Source organism: Balaenoptera ricei, chromosome 12, assembly GCF_028023285.1.
Source record: "Balaenoptera ricei isolate mBalRic1 chromosome 12, mBalRic1.hap2, whole genome shotgun sequence".
NCBI lineage: Eukaryota > Metazoa > Chordata > Mammalia > Artiodactyla > Balaenopteridae > Balaenoptera > Balaenoptera ricei.
The window spans coordinates 40,877,819-40,898,896 of NC_082650.1; the positions used below are offsets into that span (position 1 = coordinate 40,877,819).

A 21,078-nucleotide genomic window follows, 5' to 3' on the forward strand; every position below is an offset into this window, starting at 1 on the left:
CCTTGGAACATTTTTCCCTCAGATAGCTCCATGGCTTGTTTCTTCATTTCTTTTAGGTCTTTACTCAAGTGTCACCTTCTTGATAAGGTCTTTCCTAACTACCTTATTTGAAATTGTGTACAGTGATCTATCCCCACTGCTCTCTTGTTACAACTCCTTATTCACTTCCCTGCTTTAGTTGTGTCCATGCTGTATTTTTGTTGTTGTTGTTGTTAACTGTCCCCCTCCTCTAGTATTTAGCATTCTATAAGGACTGGGATTTTTGTGCATGTGTGTTCAGTGAGGTATCCTTGGCACTTAAAACAGTAATAGGCACTTAGTAGGTATTCAACCAATATTTCTTAAAATCAAGTAAATTGAATTTTATGTCATGTGGAAGGGTAGTTTCCAAATAAACAGTTTTATCATCTGATAATGAACATCATTATTTCCTTTCAGATAGCATTCCTTCTTTCCTTTCAGATAAGATTCCTCTTATCTTTTTTGCATTGGCTTGGCTTAAACTTCTAAAACGATGCTAAATAATGGACAGTTTTGCTGTTCTCATGACCTTAATGGGAATGCTATTTTTTGGAGGACAGGCAGTAGAGAGTGGATGTTGAATCTTAAATTAAATAGCTTTCAAGCATCTGCTCAGATGATTATATATTTTTTATGACATATAGATGTCATGAATTATATCAGGAGATGTTTTAATATTAAACTATCCTTTTCTTCCTGGAATGAACTGTGCTTGATCACAGTATGCTATTCTTTTAATTTACTGCTGGATCAAATTTGCTAACCTTACATTATTCCTAGTATTTGTAGGATTTTTAAAGTCTTACATCATTTGTTAAAGTTTCTATTTACTCATTCTCTAATGAGAATTCAGTCCAGGCATGTATCTGCTTTCAGAGCTACTCTAATTTACCTTGGATCATCTCATTGTCCATCTAGAGTCTATAGACTCCTCTTTTCAAATCATAAACTAGAGGATGTTGAGGTTATTTTCATTACCCGTTCACTGATTTAGTAACCTACAGAAAGTAGAAAGGTTACTAGGTCCTCCCTAAACCTTTATAACTTAAAGCCTTATTACTTAGTTGGTGACAACTTGATACTTCTTATTTTTCTAACAAAACATCTGAAGTCATCCTTGGTATCTTTCTTCTTTTTGCTCCACATATTCCGTCCACCAGGAAATTCTATCTGCCCTTGACATATTTAAAATTCCTCTATATATTTGCATCTGTTTGAATTTTCTTTTGTTTATTCATGGCATTACTACACTTTTAAAATTGTCACAGCTTTGTAATGTGTGTTACTATCTGGTGTTAGACCTCCTCCCAGTATTGCTTCATTGTCCTGCTGGTATTGAATGTTGCTGTGGGTATATCTGAGAACAGCTTGATTCCGTTCCCCCCAACCCCAACTCTGTTAGTGACTTATCTTTTTCCCTCGATACCCCAGTGGTTCTTTCTCTAAGTCTAATAGCTCTGTCTCAGTGTTGACTCTTTTGGTTCAATTTACCCTGGATATGCTGTTATGGTTGCTTTTCTCGTGGAATTTGAGTAGTATCTCTAAACATGTATCCTGTTAGGTTATTTCTGTTTTCTCTTCAAGAAATCAATAATTTAAACTCTTTATTTTCATTATGTTTTTCACACTCTCATTCTGTTCCCTGTATCATTTATTGTGCTTTTAGCAGCATCTTTTCTTTTTTGCTCTTTCTAATTGTGCATTAATTTCTGTGACACTTTTATTCTTCTGCTTCTTTCCTTAGCTCTGCCAGTTCATGTTTTATCTTTTCTGGTTGTTTTGCTGTTTCTTCCCTGTGCTTATACAGCTCTACTTTGTGCAAAAAGCTTATTGGAGACTACTGCTTTATTAAACTTTTCACTTGAGAGATAATTGCAATATAACATTCTGTAAGTTATACAACCTGTTGATTTGATACATTTATATAACTTAATTCACGGACAATTATTTGGTCATAGTGTTGGAGTGTATAGTGGCTGCGCTGTGTGTTTGTATTTGCCATCTGCTCATCCTGTTATCTCCTCCTTTTTCTTGGAGCACCTTTGTATGCGTCCTGTGGTATTTGTTTTTGGAGGGGTGTGAGTTTTTTCATCATCAGCTGTTTATAGGAGGCTCGTGTTGAAGAGAAGTTATGGTCATGTTCTCAGTTAGTTGAACTTTTTCTGTGGACCTGAGTTTTTGGTCTGTGTGTGTTTTTGTGTTGTCCCTGCCAATCTCACTATGCATGTAGTCAGTTTTAATTATTAATAATTGTCTCTATAACCTGTAACCAATAACTAATAATTGATTTGTCTGTGACTCCATGTTCTACCTTTTTTCTTCTATTGCTACGAACCATAACAGGACCAGGGGTCTTCCTGCCTCTGTCACTGTTGTAAACAGAGAGTTTCATCTGAGTATACTCCTCATTTCTGAAAGTATTGTTTTTATGAATTTTTTTGAGAAATTAATTCTGTTGTTTTTCATGGGCAGCCGTGACATCCTTTCTCAGTTTCTTTCCTTCCCATAGTGGTCTTTGCCCAATTTTGATTGGCCTTGACTGTCCTTCAGCTCATTTTGTGGCTAAACATTTTTATGATCTTTTCCTTCCTTCTCAATCCTTGGGGTTATTTCTAGGCTGAGAAAAGGGAAATACCAACTTACACTACCATCTTTAAACTAGAAGGCTAAGTATTTTTTTCATTTTATCTAGCACAAATGTTTTTACTTTTATAAACTAAGTACGGAACATTTCTCTAAACCGATAGTAGATTTTCCCTTAGTTTTGGATACATTTGGTTATTTTAGCCAGGTTCTGGGGAGTGATATTGAATTGCCATTTTTGACTGTTAAATGCATCCACCAAGCATTTTCTATTTATGGATGCTATTGACTAGATAAAACATATGATTGCACCAAAATTCAAAAACTATAAAAGATATACTGTGAGAAGTATATTCCCTTCACTCTGCCAGATTCCAACCACCCCCCCCCCCCCCCCCCGCCAAGCTAACAACTCTTACCAGTTTCTTTTTTGTCTTTGGAGAGGGATTCTACGTAAAAACAAATATGTACTTAAATATGTATTCAAATGTGTCTCCATTTTGGTTTGAATGCTACCACTATACACGTCTTGTGCCTCCTCTTTTTTACTTAACATACCTTGGAGATAGTTCCTGTGTGACTCAAAACGCATTTTCACAGTTTTTGGTTGAATCATGATCAAAACAAAATCTTCACATTCATTTTATTTTTCTTTTAATTTATAACTTTCTTTATCCCCTTTTTTTATGAACCATTTTATTTCCAGAAGAAATATATAATGTGTAGAATTCTCCAAATTCTGGTTTTTGTGTTGACTGTTTCCCTCTTGTGGTGTCTTTTTACATATTTCTCTGAGCCTTGTATCAGTATAAACTGATAATGAGATATCTAGGATTGGTTAGTTTCAGGTTCCGTTTTTTTGGCAAGAATATTTTGTAGATGGTGCACTCACTGTACATCCTCTTGCATCACAATAGGGGCCACATGATTTCTACTTTTAGTAATGTTAAGATAGATCATTGTGTTTCGGTGTTCTCAGCTTTATCTGACAATTATAAAGTTAGCCATTGACATTTCACCTAATATTTCCTGGATTGGTAGCAAGATGATTCTGTCATTCCTTCTGTATTTAATTGAGCAAAAAGTGGTGGCAATTTGTAGTTTTTATAGGTTTGCTAATGTTCCCTAATTAATTTTTAAATTAAGTATCAGTTGAGAAGAAAATTTTTATTCCTAGATTTAGATAAATTTTTAAACTAGATTAGAAAAAACCCATGGTCTTTAAATGATATTTCAATTAGAAAAACTTTTGAAGTCAGTTATTCAAAATGATTAAAAATATATCTGAAATAACTACCTGATTTTTCTTACAAAATTTTATTTCCATTTATAGGTGTTTGAGACACCAAGAAAGTTTCTAAACTTTTAGGATATATTTTAGAAAATCTACTTTTATTGTTCCTTTTTATTTAGGTTATTAAGTGTGGTATGCTGTGATCTAGACACTCTTCTCCTATTGGAGGCTCAGTATCAAGTATCTGAAATGTTACTAAATGCTCAAGAAGAAAATACCTTAGAGACCTCTGACAGTCACAGGTAAAAAAAAAAAAAAATTGTGAGACAATAACAGCTTTCTTTACAGATGTTCTGTTAAGACAGTAATTTTCTGTACAGTCTATTTAATGTTTTTCCATTATCTGAATTCAGTAGATTTAAATAAGAGTAAAAAGCAATAAAGCATAAATGTCACAGTTAAAAAGATTGTAGACAGTGTTCTTGGAGACAGCCTACAGAGTACTACTTTCTAAGTTTCTGTTTAGTTTTTTGTTTTTTAGTTAAGTCCTAACTTTATTAAGTTGTATCAGCTTTAAATTCAGACTCATATGAAAGATGACCCATTAAACAAAACGTTTGATTTTTGTGTCCCTTATAGAGGCAATTTTTACTTATTCTCTTAATTACGTTAGCTCATAGTTATAAATTCTGATTATTGCAAAACGAGGTTATGGTAATATCTTGAAAACTTTTTTCTATTAATATGTCATACTTACCATTACCTTGATTCGGTTACCATATCTTGAACACACATTCAATAGCTGGCATTGTTTTTGTGTCTGTAATTAAAAAAAAGTGTGCCTCCACCCTAGCTAGACCTTGGAAAAATAGTACAGAAGACCAGGCCACATTACTGAATACTCTAGGTTTGATATAGAAAGATAGTATTAACAGCTGCAGGAAGTGTGGAGGATACACAGTTTAGAATTTGAATTAAGACACTGGGTCTAGAACTTAAGGGAACTTTGACTAAAAATGTGATAGAGTTGTTGTGGAAATAATGCACATCTTAATCCCATTTCTTTTTAACATGTGACATTTATCAAGGAAATATTCTTAATCTCATTGATCTCATTATATCAGTTATATCTCCAATTCTTTGCTCTGTAGCTAAGAAAGCTGTAAGATAAAAAGTGAATTTATTTTTCAGACTCTTCTATAGAAATTGTATTGCTTTTTTTCCTCTACATTCGACTGACATGATCTTAAAATAAAATCATATTCAATTAAGGCAGTAACAATTGATATATTTATTTTTCAGAGATTTTATAATTGATAGCTTATCAGTGGAGAGAAATCATGTTCTTGTTAGAATAAACCTTATTGGTGGGCCAATGGAACGAATTTTGCCTCCAAGGATGCTAGAGAAGGTAAGTGGGATAAAGAGGAGGGGGGAATGTTTTTCTGACATTTTGAAACAAGGTAGCCAACTCAAGTGACAATAAACAACTTGCAAATATCCACATCAGGGAATTGAACTTTTGTTACTAGAAAAACTTTAGGATGCAAGTAAACACTTTCTAATGAAAATAGCATTCTTCAAGGCAAGGTGTCATGAGTGGTAGTTTGTGTTGCGGAGTAGGATATTCTTTTATTAAAAACTTGTCATTTTCCTTGTGTGTCTTTGAACACATATTAAAATTTTTTCACTTTTACTATCTTTCCCTTTCATGATACCTGATTTTTATTAGATGACTAATTCTTATTGTGTTTCATTGGCAATATATTGAGTACCTCTCCTTTCATCAGTATCCATAGAGTTTGGTTTTCTCTTGAAGGGTTTTTTTGTTATTTTTACTGTTGTTTGTTGTTATATTAAGTACTTTATTCCAAGATGGTGAGCTAGAAATGATTGACAGCACAAGAAAAATAGTTTTGTGAGCAATCTAGTTGCTACAACAAGTTATCTTATTTGTCTTTAGTACTTATTTAATGTTGTTTCTATATTTCATTTTAGTTAGTATCCATTAGAGTGTTGAATTATAATGTCAGATAGCTTTTGGTTAGTTATGCTACAACTCTGGAATTTATGAAACAAAAGCCAATTTAAATGATATTTCAGAAAGTCTTAAAATTTAATATTAAACTACTTCCTAAAGTCATCTGTCTTGCTTCTTTTTAGGGTGGTGATCCATATCCTTGGCCAATGTTTTCATCATACCCTTTACCAAACTGCTATTTGTCAGACAGTGTTACGAGAAATGCTGATCTAAAACAAGGTAAAACATTTACCATCAAGTGCCATGTTTTATTGCTTTTTTTTTTATAATTTGAAAAAAGATAAAGTATTATGAAGGGAGATTAATACCATTTTTCACTCAGCTCGTATACATGAATACATATATGTCTGTTTCTTTGTAAGTTTTCATTATTTCACGTTCCTTACTAAATGAATATTTGTATGATGCCGAATAGTTCTTATCAGAACCTTTTTTTTGTTTTAAAAAAGGGGATAAGTGATTTTCAATGAATTAATTCTCGATACGAAGAACTTTATTCAACAGATTAATATTTTTTAATATCTGTGTGCCATACGTAAGTCCTGTGTGCTCAGGACTTAAAATATAAATGTTATATAAATATAATAAAATAAAAATTCTGGTATTTATGACCTTTTAGGGAATACATTCAAGTAATTAGACAATTGTATGGTAGTACCGTGTGATAGGAACTAAATATATAGAAAAATGTGTAGCCTGCTAGGGTAGCACATAAGCAGATGCTCTTCCAAAGAACACTGAGTTTAAAGTGAGACGTGAAGTAGGTGTTTTCTGGGTATTAGAAGAGCATTTTTGACAGAGGAAACAGCAGTGAGACTAAAAGGAGCAAATTGTATTAAGAACCATGAGTAGTTCAAGGATGTATGAGATTTGGAATGTGAGGACAAGAGTGACCAGATAAAACTTAGACAGGTAAGCCAAGTTCAGCCGTAAGACCAGGGTACCTCAAGTTCAGGTATTTAGACTTTATCATAAGAGCAATAAAAATTCAAGCAGTTTTTAGACTTGAGAATTCTAAGATGAAATATGAAGATTTTAAACCATTGATTTGAGAAGTTAAATCTTAATATCAACATGATCTCCTTGTCGTACTATCAAACTTGCATTGGAAAGAAATAACGTATATAATTCATTTCATGTAGGTTAGATTCCACAGAGTGATTGTTGAAAAATAAGAAATTTTTCTTCTATGTGAGGCTTCATAAGCCATTTACTTTTCCCGGTGTTTACTTGCCTTAAATCAATCAATAGAGGCCATCAGTTGATACACGTTTTTATTTCTATCCAGTGTTTAAGATATACACTGTGTATCTCACAATTGCATAGAGACAAAATTCTATTTTTTTTCTATCTACCTAGGTTAGGGAAAGAGAACATGAGGGATTTTTTAAAGTTATTAATATTTGTCTTTTTAATACAGTTTTAAAATTTTGCCGTGTGTTTTTCTCTTGTGTGACCTAATTCAGAGATGTGGGAGCAATATTAAGTATTTTTCAAGAAGAAACTCTTGAAAGAATATCATTTTGGACTCTTACCACTGACTTGCATCTTTCAGTGAACCCAGTCTTTTATGTCTTCCTCTCCTACTTTCAGTCTTTTTAATCAGTCTTTATATTTTGTCATTCTGTCTTTAGGTTTCATTATGTATTTGCCTACTCATTCCTTTATTCAACATGTTTCATGAGTGCTGATTATCAGGTACTTCACTAAGCACCAGATATAAGATGATGTTTAGCACATGATCCATTCTTCGTGCCTCAACCCTTCAGCCCTTTTCCTTGTTACCATATAGCATCATTACCTTTGCTAAATTTCGCTTGGAAACAAATATATCTTTTCTTTTGAACAGCACATTCATTCATTGTCAGTCTTACTTTGTGACTGCCATATTAGATAGTTTGTTTCTTCAAAGTATAATAGTTTGATTAAAAAATATGCTTTATTTTCAAATGACCAAGGCAGACAAATCAGAAAGTAAGATTAAATGGAGGATAGTTCCCTGAGAAGGAAAAAAAAAAAAAATCAATTCCTAGGAATCGGTGCTCAGAGGAGTGTAATTTTTTTCCCTGCTCTACTCTTATAAGTGATTTAGAAAAGGGAGTAATAATAGCTTCTCTGTCTAGCCCAGAAGATAACTGCAGAATGGTTACTAACCTCTAGTGAGCCTGGAATGCTGCCAGGCAGTCCTACAGTGTGTCCACAGGTCCTACTCTGCTAGTCTCCTAGATGACTGTTTGCAAATCTTCTCTTTCATCAAACCTTCCTAACCTCTTCCCAATCTTTCCTACCAGATGGTAACTTTGTTTCCTTTTTTTTTTTTTTTTTAACTGAGGAAATAGGAACAGTCAGCTTCCATGTGCTCCTGATACATGTCAGCTCACTCGGCTGCATCTGTGCCAATTTAGATTTTGTATTACTATGAATAAAACTGCAAATGTTAATTACAAAGTCCAGTTTCTCCATTTGTGCCCTGCAGTCCATCCTCTTTTTTGCAAAGATATTGCTTCTAACAGTTCTCCCTTTTCCTTTATTGTTTTTCTGTGGGGGTGGGGTGTGGGTATGGATCTCCACTGTAGCTTTCCTACAGGCCAGCAAGCATGCTGTTAATTTTTCCATATTTAAAATATCTTCTTTTGAATTTACTTTTCCCTCTCTACAATCCCATTTCTGTCCTCCTACTGCAAAATTCCTTGAAGGAGTTGTCTAATCTTAATGTTGTAGTTATTCTCTTTCCATGCTCTCTTGAATCCACTTGAAAGCTAATCAGGCTTTCACCCGTACCATTCTACCATGATTAAATCGACAGGTCAGATCTCATCCTCGTCCTACTACACCTAGCATGAAAACTTAAAGTGTTTGATGCCTCTCTTTTTTGAAACATTTTCTTATTTGGCTTTCAGAAAGTACATTATCTAATTTTTATTCCCCCCTGCTGCATTTCTGGCAAATTCTTCATCTCTTTTGTTGGATCTTTCACATCTCTCCAACCTCTAAACTTTGGAGTGCCCCAGGGCTCAGTTCTCTTTCTTTTTTTGGCTGTACTTATTCTTTTGGGGATTTCATCTAGTCTCATGACTAAAATACCATCACTCTGATTTATATCTTAAACCCGTATTTCTACTTGACTGTGTTCTTATATCTGTCTACTTGACACCTTTACTAGGATGGTTAATAAACATATCAAATTTAACACGTCTGAGATAAATTTCTGATACTCTTTCAAAATCTATTCCTTTGGTATTCTTTCTCATTTCAGAAAGGACAACTTTGTGCTTCCAGTTCTTTAGGCAATAAACCTGAAGGTTTTCTTTGACTCCTTCTGTCTTCATAACCCCACATCTAATGTGTCAGCAAATGCTCTTGCTCCTTCATATCTGAAATAAAACCACATTTCACTCATCCACTACTACCCTCGTCTCTCACCTGTATTATTGTAGTAACCTGTTCAGTTTGTTTCCAACACAGCAGCCACAGGAATGGCTACTGAAATGTGGGTTGGATCATTTAACTTCTCTACTTGAAACCCTCTCATGACTCCACTATAGCCTACAAGGCCCAACTCATTTGTGCCTGCCTTTCTGTCACATGTTCTGTTTTAATTTAGTACAATTTCAATTTTCTTTATTTAACTTCATATTTTCCCACCATATTGGACAGCAACTTCTAGTTGCCTTTCTGTTTGTACCTAAAACACAAGTGTTTGAATAAGACATTATTCTCAATTTAACAGCAGTACCTAATACTTCCTCCTAATAGTGGTCCTGGCATTATTGTGGTTCTTGTTAAGCGGGAGAGAATGATCTAGGTACCAGTCAGTGGATAGCCAAAGAGGTACCTCAGGAAGTGATTTTACATAGGTACTTACTGAGTCAAATATGAATCAAATATATGTCATTCTGGTATTGCTGATGTATCACTCACCCTATACTCGTAGAAGAATGGCAGAAAATGGGAGAGGAAATCAGAAGCATGTCTGACTTTGATAGTACCTAAGAGAATACAGTGATGATATCTCTGTAACCTCAGTGAGAATAATGGAGCCAAATGTATTTCTAGCAGATACAAGGCTAAATTGAAAGTAATGTTCCTGGTTAAATACTGTTCAATAAGTTAAACATTAATTATGCATTTAAAAATACTGTTTAAGCAATACTTTAAGATATAAATAGCTATTTTAAAAGCAAGTGTTCATATACTTTTTAGATTTAGAGGTAATAATTCACTGATTCTGATAGATGTTATTCCAGTCACTTGCACTGCAATATTTTGGGGTATCATTTCATTGTTGTGGGAAAAAAATCACTGTAGTTGTGTGCACATGGTGACATTCACCTAATTTGTCTCCCAGCTTCTAGATTTATCCTTCTTGCTACACTTAGCATTTCCTCATCTGTTAAATTGCCTCTTGTTAGTTCCTTGGCATCAGTGTTAGCTATTAGATGATTTATCTTCATCTGTGAATAAGAATCTTGAGACATCATTTGGTTCAGTTATTTTTCTTTGTATTCATTTTTAAGGTCACCATATTAAAATGTAAAAGCCCTTTAAAAGCTGATTAACATTATTTATGTACATATGTCACATATGTGAACATACCTAAATCATCATACATAAAAAAAAAAATCTCTTCCAAAATATCATCTCTCTGTTATCTGAGAGTTGAGAAAAGTAGGAAGAAATGTGTTAGTACAGTAACTTATTGTTCCTGTGCAGAAGATAAGAAAGAGGGAAGGGGAGTCAGAGAAAGAAGAGTTTGTACGGTGGTTAAAACCAAGTGTGTGTTAGCATGTCAGTGAACTACTAGAGATTAACTCCTAATTCCTTTCCCGTATGAAACAGGAAGATTGTGAGATAGCAATCTGTTTTGTTTCGTTTTTGTTTTCCTAAGCTAAAGTTAGATCTCCCAGGAGTTATAACATCCCTAGCAACTAGCATACGTTCCATTTTGATGTGTTCAGGATGAGTACTTCTTTCTCTAAGGAGGAAGGGAAATTCAGTACTTCCATACTGGGAAATAAAAATAGCTTGAGGAGTTGGATAGTGTACTCTGGGTATTGGAAGCATCAGAGAGAAATATCTTAATAAAATGAAAAATAAGCTCTTCTTACTTCCCTTTCTAGCATCTTCCATTCACTTTATTTTTTATTTTATAATGTTTATTCAGGCTGAATTATAAAAATCGGCAGTCTAGATTATGCCTGTATCCTATATACCTTACTACTGTAGAATTGCTATCTTTATCAAGAAACCATTTGGAAATATATTTACTTCGTTGGGGCTGGTGTCTTCAAAGTGGAGAGTAAGTTGGTGGTGGTGGTGGTTTTGGTTTTTTTTGTTTGGTTTTGGGTTTTTTTGGTCATTGCCTGTATGTTTCTAGTACTCCTAACAGGGCCAACAGAGTAGCAGAAGCACAGCAATGACTCACAAGGTTACTGACAGCCAGGCCATTGGCAATGATTGCTATTCTATAACCTTAGAAATTCACATGGCTGCTCATTGAAAGCCTCAAACATATTAGTAACTCCTGATGTAAGTAAACTTGAATGTTCTAAGAACTCCTCAGTAGTCACTCTTTACCCATACATCCCTCTGGAGACCCTTCCTTTGTGCTGTCTAAGAAGTAAACAGAGTGAAAGCTAATAACAAATATGTTACTTTACCATTCTTTCATCTTGCTTGTCTTTTACTTCATCTCTTGTCTTTTCTCTTTCTCAGGTAATTATCCTATATATTCTTCATCAATCATATAGGTCTTTGAAAAATTTTTAAAACAGCTTCAGGGGCTTCCCTGGTGGCGCAGTGGTTGAGAATCTGCCTGCTAATGCAGGGAACACGGGTTCGAGCCCTGGTCTGGGAGGATCCCACATGCCGCGGAGCGGCTGGGCCCGTGAGCCACAATTACTGAGCCTGCGCGTCTGGAGCCTGTGCTCCGCAACAAGAGAGGCCGCGATAGTGAGAGGCCCGCGCACAGCGATGAAGAGTGGCCCCCACTTGCCACAACCAGTGAAAGCCCTCGCACAGAAACGAAGACCCAACATAGCCATAAATTAAAAATAAATAAATTAAAACAGCTTCATTGAGATATAATTAACATACCATACAATTAACCCATATAAAGTGTGCAATTGAGTGCTTTTTATTATATTCAGGTATGTGCAACCATCACCACAAATTTCAGAACATTTTCATCACCTCAAAAAGAAACCCAGTATCCTTGCTTCCCCTCTTTCCTCACCCACCTCTAAGCAGCCACGAATCTTTCTGTCTCTAGAGATTTCTCTAGTCTGGGCTTTCATATGAATGGAATAATATAGTATGCGGTATTTTGTGAGTGTCTTCTTTCCCTTAGCATGATGTTTTCAAGGTTCAATAAGGTTTGTCCATGTTGTAGCACGTATAAGTACTTCATTCCTTTTTATGGTCAAATAATATTATATGGATATACCACAATTTGTTTATACATTTGTCTGCTCATGGACACTTGGATTGTTTCCACCTTTTGGCTGTTATAATAATGCTGCTACAAACATTCCAGTACAAGTTTCTGAAAGTGCCGAATCCTAGCCACTAGGCCACCAGGGAACTGCAGGTACAAGTTTCTGCATGAACATGTTTTCATTTCTCTAGAATGTTATACCTAGGAGTGAAATTGCTGAATTATATGTTAACTATGATAGTTTGAGAAACTGCCTCACTGTTTTCTAAAGCAGCTAAACCATTTTACATTCCCACCAGCAGTGTATGAGAGTTGATTTTTTCCACACCTTCATTTGTTATCTGATATTTTTGATTCTAGCCATCCTAGTGGGTGTGAAGTGCTATTTCCTTGTGGTTTGATTTGCATTTGCTTGATGACTAATAATGTTGAGCATCTCCTCATGTTCTTTTTTTTAATTGAGGTATAGTTGATTTATAATATTATGTAAATTTTAGGTGTTCAACATAGTGATTCACAATTTTTAAAGATTATACTCCATTTATAGTTATTATAATATATTGGCAATATTCCCTGTGCTGTACAGTATATCTTTGTAGCTTATTTATTTTATACACAGTAGTTTGTACCTCTTAATCCCCTGTCCCTATCTTGTACCTCTCTGATTCCCTCTCCCCATCTCCCCACTGGTAACCACTAGTTTGTTTTCTATATCTGTGAGTTGTTTCTTTTTTGTTGTATTCACTAGTTTGTTTTATTTTTTGGATTCCACATATAAGTGATACTCTTCTTGTTCTTATTGGCCATTTGTATATCTTCCTTGGAGAAATGACTATGCAGATCCTGTGCCCATTTTTCAGTTGGGTTCTTTGTCTTTTTAGTACTGTATTTTTTATATATTCTTAGTATAAGTCCCTTATCAAATATATGATTTAGAAACTTCTTTCATGCCTTGAAATACATTGTTTGTGCTTCTGGGCCTCTGCTCTTGATATTCCCTTTTCCTGGAGTACTAATTCCTACTCTTCATTTGGGTAATTCCTTCTAAACCTTTTGAAGCTTAGTCTGAATGTTACTTCTTCATAGAAGTAATTTCCACCTTATGTAAATAGACTTCTTCCCTTGCTTCTCTCTCTGGCTCCCTGTTTATTTCTCTAACAGCACTTATAGTTTACCTATGAGGTTTACTTATGTATTTATTTATAAGCAGAAAACACAAATTGGAAGCAAATATTTCACAAATAAGTTTCAGTCTAATAGAAAGAAGGGTGACTTTCCAAATGAAGCCTAAGAATCTGTTGCTAGTTATTTTATGAAATCTTCCATTTATTTGTTTCTTTTGTAGCAGTTGTTTATGATATTCTGTATAAAATGGACATTCAAAAATGTCTGATATCCTTGGAAAGAAGTACTAAAAGTTTTCTGTATAGATTTTCTTTGCATTTATATTAAGCTTACATTTTTCCTCCCCTTGAAATTGAGGTTCTTTCTTTTTACATTATTTATAGTATAAGTATAATCTTTCCTTCTATATAATAATCTTTTGAGAAACAAATTATACAATATCATCAAGTATGAAAAGATTATGGTGCTTACCATAACAAAGAATTTCAGAGTTTAGGTATGAAATATTGACTCTAATTGAATTTTGTAAACATGAAACTTGATGATTTTCCTTTTTTCCATTTTACTCAGTGGTAGTAAGTGCGTGCTTAATTGCTTGTTGCCAGAGGGAGCTGTCCTGTGCATTGTAGGATTTTTAGTAGCATCCTGGTCTCTGCTCACTAGATGCCCATAGAACTCTCTCTTTGCACCCACCCCTCCCAGCTGTGACAGCCAGAAGTACCTACAGACAGTACTGAAATATGGGGAGCAAAACTTAGTCCATTTGAGAACTATAGCTATAGATTCGTTTTTCCATTCTAGCACTTCATACAAATAGAATCACATAAGATACTTTATTTGTGCTTGCTTTCTTTAAGCATAATGGTTTTGAGATTCATCTAGTTTGTTACATGTACCACTTGGTTGTAGGATTCCAGTGTAGATAACTACAATTTGGTTAAACATCACTTTTTGTTTGTATTTTCTTAAAATCCTTAAAAACAACTGCTTTAAAATTTTTGGCTGCTAATTGTATCACCTCAGTCCTTTCTGAGTCTTTATATTAACTGATTTAACTACTGGTTATGAGTCAGTTTTTTTTTACCCTTTCTCATGTTAGTAATTTTTAATTGAATATTCAACATTATTAATTTTACATAGTTGAGTTCTAGATTTTGCTGTCTTTAAAGAGTAATGGACATTTTTGGGCATGCAGTCAAGTTACTCGTGGATCAGTTTGGTCATTCAGGGCTTTCATTTTTTTGTTAGGGTAGGTGCAAAGTTGTCTTTATGGCTAATTTAACTCTGTTACTAAGGTGTGACTCTTCTGGTCTGTGGAACGCTAGTAATTAAGGAGGACTCTTCACACTCTGTTTGGAACTTGGACATCTTCTAACCCTATGTATACTCTGGGAATTGTTCATTTTACAGCTCTCAGCTGTTCTTTACCCAGTCTTGTGGAGCTTCACTCTTCAACTGCACAGCTGATTCTTTGCAACCAACTTGACAAAGACTTATACAGATTTCTGGAGTTCTTTCTTTGTTCATCCTCTTCAGTACTGTGATCCACAGATTTTAGTCTCCTCAGTCTCTCTGCAATTTGACTTCTGTCTCTTTAACTCAGCCAGACCTCCAGGGCATCCGCCTTCCTGCACAGTGATCTTGAAAGTGATTCAAGAAAAAAAACTGGGCCCAATTGTAAAAGCTACCTCATTAGTTTCCCTTTTCTCAGACATGACGGTCCTGTATTGCCTATTGGCCAGTGTCTGAAAACAGTGTTTTGATATATTTTACCCATTTTTCAAGTTGTTTATGGCAGGAAGGCAAGTCCTGTTTCTGGTTCCTCCATCATGACCAGAAGCAGGACTCTGGTTTTTAATTTTTTTGTGTGATTATAAACATAGACATTTTGGCAAACATTAAATTCTGTGTATCGTTCATGCTTGTTCTACTCCCCAAATCACTGATTCAGAGTTACTGTATTCCTATGGTACCATTCCTTTGATTCCATTTCCCCTTGCCTCATTCTCCATGCCCATGGGCTTTTGCTGGAGTAAGATTATTGGCTTCTCTCTGGACTTCCTCACTTATTCTGTACAAAGTTAGGAAAGAAAAATGTTTGGTAGGTGAATTTTGGAGAAGGAATGGAAAATCTTAGATTAGCCTACTTAAAGGCTGTATTTCCCAGTTAGACTAACTTTTTAATTTTTTTTGTTTTTAAAAAGTTGTTTTAAGTTAGCCTATCTTTATTATACGCATACCTTTCCTAACAAGAGCAGTCAGGAGAGGCCTTTGGTTGTCTGTCACTGTCTGTGATTGAATATATTCAGTGCAGGGGAGTTACTTGTAAGTCTGTGTGGCAGGAGATCCAAGTTGTGGTGCCTAGTTTAGCTGTTATAGTACTAGCACTGATATTTTGAACTCCATTTATCTACTCCTGTCTAGTTTTCTTTTGGTTCCAAATTTAGAGGGGGGAATAAAGGAACTGTTTCCCTCAAACTTGGTAACATCACAGATACAAATTTTCAATAAACATATCAAATCACTAAATATTTTTAGCTGTGAGGTTGCATATTGAAGAGCTCACATTTCCACTGAGAGCTGGGGGAAATGATAACCAGAGGTCATGAGCATACCAAGTTGTCTCTCTAGGAGTCTTGCAGGCACTCTTGTCTCCAGCTCAGCATTTGTTTATTGCCTCAAATCAAATTTCCAGGTACTAAATTGGGCCCTTTAGCCTTTCTACCAGTTGGTAGATTCAGATGCATACCACATTTGCTGCTTCAGAATTGTTTACAGTCTAGTGCCTGTGCTCTTTTCCTTAGAATGAGATGAAAAGGCAAAATAGAATAGCAAATGTGAAAGGAGAGAGACAGGAGAGCAAGATGAGGCTGTAGAGCAGGAGGGAAGAGGGAAAAGATAACAGGATTTTTAAAAAGCAGGTAATTTACAGAAGAGCTGTATGGACATTCTCTATCTGAAGGAGATGGTGGTGGTTATAAAAGACAGGCGTACACATGGATAGAAAGAATGACACAGAAGGAAACAAAGATGAAAAACAAACTGCATTTGTCTTTCCAGTCATGTGCCACTAGTGATTTTTTATAGAAGTATAACTGACTCTTAACAGTATTATATTAGTTTCAGGTGTACAACATAGTGATTCAGTATTTTTATAGATTATGCTCCATATAAAATTTTTATAAGATATTGGCTACATTCTCTGTGCTGTAATTATATCCTGTATCTTACTTTACACCTATGGGGAGTGGGGCAAGATCAGTGAAGGGGATTAAGAGGTACAAACCATTAGTGATTCTTAATAGGTTCTAGATAGTTTGTTCTTGGGAAATAAGTAATGTAGATATTCTGAATGGAAACTATAAAAATTCCATTTTAATGCTGTTCAGTTGTCTTTTACCTAACTTATATTGAGATGCATTTAACATTAATACTCTGCTGTTAATAATATAATTTTCAACAAAATTATCAGCTTTGATATTTCTTGTTTTAAGGTTTTGAGAATATTTATTAAAAATAATAATTTTCTCCTTTGACTAAATCAGTTTCATTTTTCTCTAGATATTGCTTCTGATTGAAGCCATTTATGGAATATTACAGAATCATTCTGGTCTTGATATTTAAAGAGAATAGATTAGATTAGTACTAAATATCAGAATTATACATTCTTCCAACAAAACAGTTTCTAGTTTATGTGTATATTTATGAGTGTGCATATGTTTGGTATATTTGTATACTCATGATGATTGTATGAAAGAATATGTCTGTAGCTTTGATATGAGAAGGTTTTTTAGTGACCTAATTGTCAAATACGGAAGTAGTTACATAAATTATGATTTATATACTTAATCATATAATTTTATATATGATGACTGTGAGGACTGTGTGAGGATATGTAGCTGCTTTTTTAGGACTAAATACAACCAGTTTAGACCATTGGAATGATATGTATGTCTTGTTTTGTTTTGTTATATACACTTCTTATGTATGTCTTGATTATGCTCAATTATACTCCTATCTGTGTATATATTGTATATGCATACACAGAGACACACACACACACATGCTTTATGACATATAAGTTTCATGAGGGCAAGTGACCTTGTCTGTCTAGATTGTTATAGCCACATAGGAACTCCATACATGTTTACTGAATGTATTTTTACAAAGATTAGATGGAAAAATAAAATAGTTCAGTATGGTAAAAAGTTTCGTTTTTTAAAATTTATAAGAACAAGGACTTGCTTTATTATAACTGTATTCATTTTAAAGGATAAAGAGTTGGTTGAAACCCTCTCTAGTGTTAGATTGACTACTGGTGTACCCTTCCTGGTGGAATTCATCAGCCCAAAGTAGAGCTTAGGTGGCTGTATTTTGTAGTGTTCCTAACCACTTCTTTGGGCAGAAGTAATCAGGCCTTTGACTCTGTACTTTGAAAAAGTTCTTGTTCCTTTTTTCCCAAAAATCTTCCTCAAGGAAAGTGGTAAAATGTATGAGTTGATGCAACTATCTGTTCCCCTCATGCTCTTCTAGAAAACTAGAGAACATCTTTGCTTCTTTTTCTCCCCTTTGAATTTTTACCTATATGTGTGAGAAAATAGTATATATGCTTTTATGTTTATATACTTGTATATCCTTTTTTAATGACACCTAAATCTTCAATATATTTAGAGATGTTTTCTAATGCAAAATCTGATGGGAATACAATTAAAATGGAAGACAGAAAAAATCTCATGGGAGTAAAATGAAAATGAAAATGAAAAGATAAAATTGGCATGTATTCATGAAATTGTTAAGAAAGAAGGAAAGTTATATTTTAGACATAGATACTGTTTTAGCATGATTCATTTTCAACCTAGTTTTTTTTCCCCCCCCAAGAAGAGGAAATAAATAATCGACTAGAGATTTTTCTACACTTATGCTTTCTTTTTGCTTTTAAAAAGAATGAATAAAATTGGGCCTGAATGTACGTGAAGAATGAGTATAATGTTTATGTCAGTCTCTGCAGTGAAATCTTAAGGTCCACACTATGTGTTAAATCAAATACTCAGTAATGGGTCATGTTTGTGTAAAAGAGTTATGGTTATAAATCAATCCATTTTATGAGCTTTTAATAAGTATTTTTATGAGCTTTTAGTAAATGGGGTAATAGCAGTTTGATGGTATAAGATATAATTACAGAAAAATGTCTGTTTTCTTTTGAAACCCATATCAAATACTTTTTCTGGAACTTGTAACTGTTTACATAATTAAGTTGAATACTTATTTTTCAGTATATCTAGCATGTTTTGTTAACATAACACGTCATCTTTCTTATTAGACAATGATCTTGGCAAACTTTTATTGCGCTTCAAAATGTCTGATAAGCAAAGTGAGTGGATAGAACACTGCCGAAGACAGTTTCGCAAAATGATGAAGGCCAAACCTGATATAATCAGTGGAGGTGGTGAGTATGTTTTAATTTTTGTGACTTTTTTGGCTTGAAGAGTATATTAACAGAAGCTGTGTTTTCCTGAAGATTAGTACTGGCATATCATATCTAGAATACATGATATTAATTCCAGAAGTCCATTGACTTCTGAGAAATTTGTGGTCCTGGAGAACAAAAATTAAAATTTGAGAAATTACTCAGCTTTCTTTTAGTACTGTTTCAGAGGCCTTGAAAGCTAAATCTACCTTTGCCTAGGTAACAGTTTGCTTGGTTTCACCAGCTTTCACCTAGCTATACCATACTGCTATGTTTTTGGAACTTTATTGAATGTTTTGACATATTTTGAAACTCCGCCACATCTAGCCAAATAAATTTAGTGACTTGTAAGGAAATTTGTGTGTGTGTGTGGGGGGATAGCTATGTTGTCTAAACCAGCAAGCAAGTTGTTTTATATTCAGATATTTATATGTGTGCATGCTTCCTAAAATTATCATGCTTTAATTAACATTATCTTAAATAAAGATAGTCTAAGAAAAAAGTTCTAATGTCAATATAAGCTAGATTTCTTGAAAACTATAATTTAAAAATAATTGTCCTCTTTATCAGCCATGCTTTATGGTTTTCATGTTTGTATCATTTGCTATAAAATTGAAAATGGGAAATAAAAATAAGTTTATATTTTGTTGGAGAAATTATATTTTCAGGGAATATTATTCCCTGAAATGAGCAGTTCAACTGTTTTATACGCCCCCAAATATTTTAAAAATAGCTATTAGAAATATATATATTTATCACTGGTTGCATAATAGAAAATATTTAAAATAGGTTTTGCAAATGCCAAAAGGTACAGAACAAAATGAGAAAGCAGCAGCTTGGAATATTGTTCAGTTTAAACATAGTAAGTAAAGGTGTAGTTTTCTGAGTTTCTCTCTTACAGGGATGGTGATAAGACAAAAGAGAAATCACATGTTCAATCCTATCCATGACTCTGAAACAACATACACAAGTATAACATTACCATTAAAACTGTGTTCTATTTGGAATCTCGGGGCACTTCCCACAAGATTTGACCTTAGTTCTACATTACTCTGATACCGTGTCCACCATTAGATTTTGAGCTACTTTCAAAAGTAGATCTTGACCTCTCTGCCCAGCAAGGTCTAGTAGGTTACACAAAACTCAGTTACTTTCAACAGCAACTTTATAAGATAGTCTGCATTTTATGGATAAGGAAACAAAAGCCTGGAAATGTTAGATAACGAGCTCAGTTCACAGTGGCAGACCCAAGAAGTGAATTCAAGCAATCTGAATCCAAAACTCGTGCTCAGTATCAGCTTGCGATACTACCTCTTTGCACCTTCTCTTTACTACCTAATGTTTTCCACGTGGGAGGCAAACAACATTTATTAAGTAAACCCAGATGAGCGTAATACTGATGGAGATAGAAGATGATAAAAGTTTTTAATATCTCCAGTCTCATAGCATACTTGTTTTCTGTCTATAAGCTAAGATGAACTAATTTAGGGGGTAAGCTGCAGAAATACTAAACAAATAAATGCTTTTGTAAGGCAGGCATGCTTATTTGTCTGTGTGCATGCACATGTACATCTGGCTCTATAATCTGGTTCAACTTGGGTTTTGGGGGTTTTTTTAAACATCTTTATTGAAATATAATTGCTTTACAGTGTTCTGTTAGTTTCTGCTTTAGAACAAAGTGAATCAGCTATATGTGTATATATATATATCCCCGCATCTCCCTCCCACCCTCCCTGTCCAACCCTTCTAGGTGGTCACAAAGCACCAAGCTGATCTCCCTGTGCTATGCAGCTGCTTCCCATTAGCTATCTATTTTACATTTGGTAGTATATATAAGTCCATGCCACTCTCTCACTTCCTCCCAGCTTACCCTTCCCCCTCCCCGTGTCCTCAAGTCCACTCTCTACATCTGCCTCTTTATTCCTGTCCTGCCCCTAGGTTCTTCATAACCACTTTTTTTTTTTTTTTAGATTCCATATATATGTGTTAGCATACAGTATTTGTTTTTCTCCTTCTGACATTTTTCACTCTGTATGACAGTCTCTAGGTCCATCCACCTCACTACAAATAACTCAATTTCATTTCTTTTTATGGCTGAGTAATATTCCATTGTATATATGTGCTACATCTTCTTATCCATTCATCTGTCGATGGACACTTAGGTTGCTTCC

The 21,078-nt window shown here is 34.4% G+C and overlaps 1 protein-coding gene across 2 annotated transcripts in view; it reads left to right on the plus strand.

Annotated features, from left to right (window-relative positions):
• The window catches only part of TBC1D32 (TBC1 domain family member 32), a 185,970-nt gene that overhangs the window by 109,594 nt on the left and 55,298 nt on the right, over window positions 1–21,078 (plus strand). For both annotated transcript variants that reach the window (XM_059941965.1, XM_059941966.1), the window contains 4 exons: window positions 4,018–4,140; window positions 5,141–5,249; window positions 6,002–6,098; window positions 18,761–18,886. In XM_059941965.1, coding sequence (XP_059797948.1) covers window positions 4,018–4,140; window positions 5,141–5,249; window positions 6,002–6,098; window positions 18,761–18,886 — 455 coding nt within the window. The remainder of the gene's footprint in view (window positions 1–4,017; window positions 4,141–5,140; window positions 5,250–6,001; window positions 6,099–18,760; window positions 18,887–21,078) is intronic.